This window comes from Tupaia chinensis, unplaced genomic scaffold, assembly GCF_000334495.1.
Source record: "Tupaia chinensis unplaced genomic scaffold, TupChi_1.0 Scaffold000415_1, whole genome shotgun sequence".
In the NCBI taxonomy this organism is placed as follows: Eukaryota; Metazoa; Chordata; class Mammalia; order Scandentia; family Tupaiidae; genus Tupaia; species Tupaia belangeri.
Genome location: NW_006159920.1, coordinates 203,679 through 213,589, shown reverse-complemented (window position 1 = coordinate 213,589; position 9,911 = coordinate 203,679). Strand labels below are relative to the sequence as shown.

General features: G+C 37.7%; 1 protein-coding gene across 3 annotated transcripts in view; it reads right to left on the bottom strand.

Annotated features, from left to right (window-relative positions):
• Positions 1–9,911, bottom strand: part of LRCH3 (leucine rich repeats and calponin homology domain containing 3) — a gene marked incomplete at its 5' end in the record, with an annotated part of 135,469 nt that overhangs the window by 78,317 nt on the left and 47,241 nt on the right. For all 3 annotated transcript variants that reach the window (XM_027774212.1, XM_027774211.1, XM_027774210.1), the window contains 1 exon segment: positions 812–951. In XM_027774212.1, coding sequence (XP_027630013.1) covers positions 812–951 — 140 coding nt within the window.

The following is a 9,911-nucleotide window of genomic DNA, read 5'->3' as shown; positions in this document are numbered from 1 at the left end:
TTTCTGTCTCCCTATTTCTGGTGAGCACATGCACTCTATAGCAAAAATCTCTTTTTAAAAAAGAAAATATAATTGGTGAACTATTGTTACAAGACAGCTTATTAGATTAATAGCTAGTGGAACTTATTAATTATTGCAAAGCAAAGAAAACACGATAAACTAGAGAGACATAGCAAATACTATCACATTTTTTTTTTCTTTAAATTTGGTAGACAGTGAGTATACTCACTGAAGAGAGGAAGAAAGAGAAGGAAAATAAAGTACACCCCATGGAGAATGATCACGCTGCAATACCCTCTCCTCCACCTCTCCTCTTGAGATTCTGGGCATACATGCACACATGCCAGGTGTGCTTTTCGAGCTGCCAGGCTCAGGACTTAAACTACGCAGTCAGTCATGTGGGATCCAGTCACCTTAACTACCACAGCTGGCCCAATATATTCTAAGACCACAGACAGAAACTAAGGGAATGGGTGGTGGTGCAGTAGTAGAGCAACTGGACCCACAGAGAAAGATACTGGGTTCCTGTCCTGGAACATCCCTGAACATGATGGGTGTGTGTATGCTCACGCTCATGCTCTGGGCCTCCTGAGCCTGGGAGTGAATCACGGTATGAGGACCCTGTTGAGGGTGCCTGTCTGTCTCTTTGTCTCTCTCATAGAATAAATAAATAGCTTAAAAAAAAAAAAACTCACCTGCTGATAATAAACAGGTAATATAAATATCTATAAATATTTTAGTGCAAGAGAAGAGAAAATTGAAAGGCTCACATGAAAACATTTTTTTTTAAGAAACAATATACTGACCTGATATTTAAGAATGTTAGAGCCTGTAGGTTTAGAATTGCCTCTGGGATATACCTAATACAATTCTGGTACAAGTTGAGATTTTCAAGAGAAACGAAGTGACATGTTTCTATAGGAATTTCTGAGAGGCGATTTCGTGATAAGTCTGTTAAAAAAAAAAAAGAAATTAAGTTTAAAATCAGTTCCTGAAACATATTTTACTGAAATAAATGAGCAGTATTCAGGATTATTTTAATTCCTCAGAGTTCCTATTACAGTAATTAGTACCAAATAAGCATTTAAATATTTATTTGTTAATTGATGGGCTGGCAGGTGGTGTGGTGCTTCCGGAGCTGAACTCACACATGGCCAACTGTGGTTCAAATCTCAGACCTGGTGGTTTGCTTTCTTACTTCCCCTTTTCCTCTCTTTGGTCAATTAAATAACAATAATAATAATAAAAAAAATAAATAAAATGAAATAAACAATTCTTTAAAAAAAAAACAAATATATATTAATTGACTGAATAAACCATTTTTAAAATTTAAATTTTATTTATTCACTTATTTTTATTTGACCAGAGATAGACAGACACACAGAGAAGGAAAGTGAGAAAGCAAATCCCCAAGTCTGGGACTCAAACCGTGGTCAGCCATGTGGGAGTGTCCAGTGCATTAACCACCACGCCACCTGCTGGCCCCTGAATAAGCTATTTTAACTTATGCCTCTGAACTGGCTGCTGGAAAATGCTGTTGATCCCTTTTGAGCTTTCTTACATACTATACACATACATGCACGCATGTGCACACACACACACACACACACACATATATATATATGTAGTATAATGTGTATACATATGATGGTAAGGAGGAAAAGGGATGGTGGCACAACCATATTCTATTTGGGGGGATGGTCTCTCTCTCTCTAGCAGGAGCGCATACTCCTTGGCAATAGAAAAAAGTGATTTTGCAATAGGGCACATGCACGAGAGAGAGAGAGAGCCTGGAACTTGAATTGCAGTCAGCCATGTGGGAGTGCAGTGCCCTAACCACCATTCAACCTGCTGGCCCTCTGTCATTGTCTCTTAGAATTATCCCACAAATAGGGACCTACAGATGGTGTAATGATTACATTGCTAGGCTCCCACATAGATGACTGTGATTCGAGTCCTGGACCTGGTGGCTTAAAACTCGCATACGGTATTATGTGCATGTGTGCTCAAAATACTGAGAAGAGAAGAGAATGGAGGAGAAGGGATTACGCCCACCCTGGGAGGGTGATTTCTTGCTTTCTGTCTCTCTCTGTCTCTCTAGCGAGCACATGTGCTCTATAGCAAAAATCTCTCTTTTTTAAAAAAAAAAAGAATTTTAAAGCTGAAGTGTGTCCTGGCCTGTTTGGGGAAGATATGCTCTAAACTGCATCATCTAGACTCCCGTAATATTCAGACAAGAAGTCATTTTAAAGCTGTGGGGAAGATATGCTCTAAACTGCATCATCTAGACTCCCGTAATATTCAGACAAGAAGTCATTTTAAAGCTGAGGTATGTCTTGGCCTGTTCAGGGAAGCTATGCTCTAAACTCCATCTTCTAGACTCCCAAAATATTCAGACAAGGTAGAGTGACCTCTGTCCTCTCGCTGTCTCTGGCCATCTGTCTCTCTCTTTGCTCTCTCTCTTTAATTCTTTTTTTTTTTTTAATTTCAACCACTTCTCCTCACCTTGGGCCTTTTCTTTTCACTTATTATTTTCAGAAGCCAATTTAAAGCTGAGGTGTGTCCTGGCCTGTTCATTTTTACGTGTAAAAAAATGTTATTTTCCTCTTTTGGTAGAATTTTTATAGTTTTTTCGTTTTGCTTTCTTTCTTCTTCTTTTTTTTAAATCTTTCTTTCCCCCTCTAAGCTTCACTCTCCATACACTAATGTCTAGATAGGCCTTTATGCACAGTAGCCAAGTATCTCAATACTTTTAGAGTCATTGAAATCCTCAATGCTTATTGAACCTCCTGCTTCAAGGAAGAAATTTCTTTTTATAAATCTAAACTAGTAATCTCTTTCTGTGGATACCACATTAGGAAGCACAGTGGAGGAGAGATTTTTGTCACAGAATGACCAGAAACCACCATAGGGGCACATGGGAACCCAAGAAAATATCTCTTCCCTAAGGGAAAAGAACAATCCCTAGTCATCCACAGAAAGTACAGTAGAACTCTTGGAAATGTTTAATAGAGAATTCAGAATATTCATAGTGACAAAACTAAACGAGATGCAAGAGCTGAGAGATAATAAACTACAGAAGATGCAGGAGAAAAGAGACGAGTTCCAGGAGGTGTTGAAGTTATTTCATGACCTGAAAGAGGAAACACACACCATAAAAAAGAATCAAATGGAACTACTGGAGATGAAGGATGCCATTCAAGAAATCAAAATCTCCCTCGAAATTATTAAAAGCAGATTAGTCCATGCAGAAAATTGAATCTCAGATGTTGAAGGTAAAACTTCTGATCTAGAAAAAACAACCAAAAAAACTAAGAAAAAAAAAATGAGAATAGTATACAAGAAATACTAGACAGCATTAAGCGCCCAAACATCCAAATAATTAGTATCCCAGAAGGTGAGAAAACTAATAAAGGCATTCATAATCTATTCCATCAAATCTTGGAAGAAAACTTTCCAAATCCAGAGAGGGATTCGAATATCCAGACTCAACAAATACAAAGGACCCCTAATACAATCAACCCAAGAAGATCTTCTCCAAGGCACATCATAGCCAGATTGGCCAAATCTACAGACAAAGATAAGATACTAAAATTGGCAAGAGAGAAACGTCAAGTTACTTATGAAGGTTATCCAATCATGCTAACCTCAGACTTCTCATCAGAAACAATGAGAGCTAGGAAAGAATGGGAAAATATATTCAAAGCGTTAAGTGAAAAACAGTTTCAACCAAGAATACTATACCCAGCAAGATTATCTTTCATATGGAAAGAAAGGATAAAAACATTCTCAGATAAATAAGACCTGAAAGAAATTGCCAATAGCAGACCCACTTCAAGAAGTTCTGAAAGGAGTGCTCCTGCTCTACCAGGAAAACTAAAGACATATACAGAAATAAGAAAACAAAAGACAACCAAGAAAATAACCAACTTAATGCTATGGACAAGAATTATCAATAATAACACTGAATGTTAACTTCCAAGATTTAAGCGAATAGACTGGACCACAGTAACACTGCATAGTCAACAGAAGAGAATTTGAACATAAGATTGAACTGGTGAAATAGAATTTTATGACTTTTTGAGTGAAACATTACTGATTTTTTTTTTTTTTACTATGCCTTGTTTTCCCAATTTAAGTATTTTACTTTCTTTTGAGTTGCTGACAGGTTCAGCAATTTGTTAAAATATTTTGGTTTCTTTAAATGGAAACATAAACTTTTCTTCCTTCTTGACCTCTCTGTAATTGGAATATATTTGGGAGTATTATTTTGTGACAGAAGGGTTATTTGCATAAGTTCAATAATGCTTGTTGTATTGAATCAGAAATTGGGAATACTCATTACTGGACAGGGCTTTGACTAGAATGTCATATCTGAAGATTAATCAGAAAATTATGGAACTAAGATGGATCTCAAGTAAGTCAACAGAAGCTCTTAGAAAGATGGCCTGGCACCATGAATAGTTCTGCCTGGCAGAGAGGATTAGAGAAGATATATGAAAGAATTTATAACATAAAATAACCTGGACTTTTCCAGCCCAGCAATGTAATCAGTAGAGACTGCAAAAGAGCAACCACACCAGAGGATTATCTTGAGAAAGACTTTGAAGGAAGAGAAAGAGACTGATCTTTGCTAGCAGATGGCATATCACAGAATATTTGGTAGGCAGGGCTGAATTGAGAAGGTTTATGTGTGACTTGGGTGCTGGGCATTTGCTTTTCAACAATTTGAGTAGTTGGCATGTAAATATTTTCTCAAAACTATTTAAAATCATACTGTCTCTGTTGTTATAGAGTCACCAACAAAATTATAAAAATATTTTAAACATTACCTTTAAAATTCAGTATTTTGAAATTTTGAAAGTTGTCCATTAACAGTCAAGAACTATGGAGTATGATGTAAAATTTTTTTATATGTAAAGCAAATGTGGAAAAATGTAAAAATAAGTAAATTAATGGGAAAAAAAGAATTATCCCACAAATCAAATTGAATAATGCACAGAAATTACTTAATATAGCAGAAAATACAAAGAGGTAGGCATAAAACCAGTTTCATAAGCTTAAGAGCAAGAGAGAAAATTCTCAAAGTATAAGAAATTGTACAAACTATACAGTAAAATCCAGTAGAGTACAATACAACAATTTGTGATCTTTGGTCATCAAAAAGAAGAAATATTATAGTAACTCTGCTTTTAAAAGGTCAGGAGGGGTATAGAAAACATCTAAAGATTTACATTAAAATGTTTAATAGTTTCTTAACCTTCAGTCAGTTTAACTAAGTGGAGAGGTTACTTCTGTGTCATTAGAATAACTTCATTTTGATTTCACATATTACTACTGTCACACATGCCTCTTAAATTTCCATGCCAAGGTCATCAGTCTTAGGTTGTTTTCTAGACAGCAAGCTCAACTGAGATTTGCCAAGTATTGTGAAAAAACGGCAAACTAGATTATCAACAACTTTTCAACTAAACTATTAAGTTATTTCTATGTATCACATCCTGAATGTGGCCCTGGTTTTTCAGCAGCCATTATCTTTTCTTCTAATGCTAGTAATACAAGCTAGTGACCTACACCCATTTTTGGCACAGCTGTCATATGTATTACTCAGTTCACCAAGGCAGATAAAACGATTTGGCCTGACAAAACTATGAGAAAAATTCTGGCATAGGAAAACATGATCAAGTTTGTAATCAAAAGAAACATTTCAATGAAAAAAGTTCTAAGCATCTCTTGCAAGCAAACTCCTTTAAAAAATCTTAAGCTCAGGGGCCAATGGGTGGCGTGTTGGTAGCGGCAGTGCTAGATGCCCATATGACTGATGGTTGCTTGGGTCCCAGACTTAGTGACTTGAAAATCATGCCAGGTGCATGTGTGCACTGCCCAGAATCCTGGCAGGTGAATGGAGGAGAAGGAATTCCAGTGTGGCTATCCTCGCAGCCCCCATGGTGGGAAGGGGTTATTTCTCACTTTTCCTCTGTGTCATTCCAGTGAATGAATGTACCCTTATGGCAAAAACCTTAAACAAACATAAAAAACTTAGTCTCAATGTTAACCTCATCTAAAAACTGCCTAAATAATAGTAACAAAGGGGGCTGGTAGGTAGTTTGCTAGTTAAAGGCACTGGACTCCAACATTGCAGACCACAGTTCAAGTCCTGGACCTGCGGCTTGCTTTCTCACTTTCCCTCTTTCTTTCTCTCTCAGTCTCTCTCTGGTCAAATTAAAATAAATAATAAAGTGAAATAAAATAATTCTTTAAAAAATAGTAAAAAATATTTTCAATATTAGTGGGGGGATAGAGTATAAGAATAATTGCTTTAAATTCACACAGCAAGTATTTTTAAAATTACTAATATTCTGACTAATAAATCATAATTGTATACATTTATAGGGTACCATGTGATTTTTTTTTTTTAGATTTATGCTATAAAATGCATGCATTCAGAGGGGGTGGGGGCAGGGGAGGTAAGAGGGGTGATAAATCACCCCCTCGGAAGGGATGGCCACATTGCAATCCCTTGCAATCCCTTCTCTTCCAGTCCTCTTTCTCAGGATTTTGGGCACATATACGCATGTGTTCAGTGTATATGTGTGTGATTTTCAAGTTGCTGGGCCTGGAACCTGAACCCTGAATCCAGCTATGTGGGATCCAGAGCTGTGACTTCCATGCCACTTGCTGGCCCACTTTTTTTTTTTTTTTTTAAGTTATGTTGTAACTGCCAGAGGGCAAGTGCACTAGCCAGAGACAGAATAGAGGGAGAAAGAAAGCACTCCTCAGTGGGATGTCATCATGCTGTAATTCTTTCTCCTCTATTTCTCCATCCTGTTGGGATTTGGGGCATATATGCATATATGCCTAGAGTGTTTTTCAAGCAACTGGGGTCAGGATCTAATAGTGAGGTTGGTCTTGTAGGATCTCCCTCCTTTAACCACTAGGCCACAGGTCAGCCCTAAAATGCTTTCATTTTATGATATTCCCTTTCCCATTAAAATATACATGCAATTTTATTCATTTATTTATCTATTTACCTATTACCTGCGTAAAGAGTTTCATTTCTTCAAAGGTTTATAATCCAGGACAGTCCTTATTTATTCAGATGCTCAAGTGTTCCAGATTTGATTCCCTTTCAGGCCAGCTCCTGTATCTTTTTGATATACTGTTTTCATTGGAGGATGGGGGGGTTTTTTGGGGGCTGGATATTACCTTATATTCTGGCACAGGATGTTCTAGGCTTATCTTGTAACTTCTTTTTCCCAGTTCTGGAATCAGTTATTTCTAACCCTTGTCTAACAGAAACTTCTGTGGTAAGTTAAATTTGAGTTGGTTGAGAGCAGGAAAAATTTATCAACCCTGAGAGAAGTTACATTTTAAGCCATTAAGCTTTGGAGTGGTCTGTTACATAGCATTAGAAAACCAAAGCAGACATTGGTACTTGAAAACAGAAACTGCTGTTAATAGAAAGCTAAAACATCTGGCACTGGGTTTAGAACAAGGGACCAATCATGGTTCAAGTCCCAGACCTCGCAGCTTGCTTTCTCACTTTTCCTCTCTCTCCCTGTCTCTGTCTGTCTCTCTCTGGTGAGAACATGTTCCCTATAGCATATTTAAGAATAGTAATCATAAATAAAATAAAGTAAGTATTTCTTTTAAAAATGTAAGAAATATATGACAAAGAAGATTGCTAAGTATCTTAAACCTTAATGATGAGAAAGGGAGTGCATATATTTTCATATATATTATGAATGTCTAATGTCTCTCCCCTCACTTATTTTTAGATATCATTCAAATACATTATGTATTTTTCCTTTTCAAACAATACAGATAAAACAAAAGACATAGACCAAGTTAAAAGACCTTCTTAAGCTTACTTAGGAAAGAACATTAATTTTTGCCTAGAATAAGTTTTGGATTCATAGAAGATCGGAAAATGCACTCAATTTTAGAGTCTACAAACTATACTCTTCTTGCAATATCTTTTTAATCCTTTTACAATTTCTTTTATTCTCTTTTCATTTTCATTAAAATTTATTTAAGAATTATTTATTTACTATCATTATTTTTCAATTTTGACCACAGAGAGACAGTGAGAAAGAAAGAAAAAAAGAAAGAAAGCCGCTAGGTCTAGGACTCAAACTATGGCCCCCATTTTTCACCCCCTATTTGACAGAGGGTGCATGCACTCATCAGAGAGAAACAGAGGGAGAGGGAGAAAGGACCCCTCCCCCCAGAGGGGAATTGTTATGCCACAATTTTTTCTCCTCTATTTCTCTACCCTGGGATTCTGGGTGGGTACACACACACATACACCCAGCACATTTTTCAAGCAGCAGGGCTGGGATTCAAGTCATGCTGTCAACCACATGGAATTCTACTGCCTTATCCATCAGGCCACAGAGCCGGTCCAATCTTTCATCTTTAAATATTGCTGATCACATACACATTCTGCTAATGAATTGTTTTTAAAACAAAACCCTGGAATGATTTTGAAAAAAACATTTTTCCCCCAATTGTCAGAGGGTACATACATTCACCAAAGAGAAAACAAGAACCGCCCACTCCCCCACACTGGGGCTGGTCACACCACAATCCTTTTTGCTCTATTTTTTTCCTTCCCATCAGGATCTTGGGCACACACATGAACATGTGCCAAGAGTGTTTTCAAAGCTGCCAGGGCCAGGAGTCAGTCACATGGGATTGGCTTCCAATGCAAAGCACTTGGTCACTGTGCTATGGGGCCTGCCCAAGAAAAACTATTTCTTTTTGTTTTTTAAGAATTATTTTATTTAGCGTTATTTATTTATTTGTTCATTTATTTTTTTAATTTGACCAGAGAGTGACAGAGTGAGAGAGAGAGAGAAAAAGAGAGAGAGAGAGAGAAAGTCGCCAGGTCCAGGACCCTTACCACAAGTAGCCATGTGGGATTCCAACGCTCTTAACCACCACACCACCTGCTGGTCCCAAGAAAAATTATTTCTATAGCGAGACAAATAATCTAACCAGATTTTAGTCCTGGCTATATTATTTATTACCATTACATTTCAGAATCTCCCTGCCTACCACTTTTGGTGGGAAAACTATTATTTTACTTCTTTTGCAGGTAAGAAGTGCGCTAAAAGGTACTTTTTTTTTTTTAAAGGAAAATACAGTTTATTTCAGGCTTACAATAACTTTCAGAGCACTGCTGTACTGTACTCCATTTGTCCAAAGTACCAGGCTGCTAAGGGCACGCCCAGAAACTACTCCTTTACTGAACTCGGAAGCTCCCAGAAGTTAGATTTCAAGGCTACTCACTAATCAAGCCACAGATTAAACAATAAGATATTATGTATTAAGATCTTAAGCCTCATCCCTGGACTTAAATGGGATGGTATGATAAGTGAAGGAGGCGGCTAGAGGAAACAGAAAGCAAAACCTGAGCTAACCTTCTAGCCAAGGTCTTAGGATTCCCAAGGGAACCAAGGGCTGGCAGCTGGGTTACAGAAAGGGAGCAATCCTGGGAGGTTCCAAGTTCTGTAGAGGGGTAAAGTGCTGCTCTCTGTGTACATGAATGGTGGGATGGGGTAAGCAAGAGGATCCATAGCTCTTTTCATCCACATCTTTGACAAATCTCTTCCATTTGCCTGTTCATCTCACCATTCCTAAACCAGCCAGCCCCCAAGTGCTGACTAGAGGTTCTCCTGCCAGTCCTCTACCTTCACAACTCCACCTGCCCACCTTCAACCAGCATCTAGTTACTCCTCCAGTTATACCCACTCATGGACTATGCACAAGAAGCACCATGCTAGGAAACAGTCTCACCACTGAGGTGATAAATTAAGGCTGGAGGGAATGTGCAAGACAAGATCCTGACACCTCCAGGACCAAGTACCCAAGGGCTTTTCTTCCCCGGAGGAAGATAGATAGGGAAA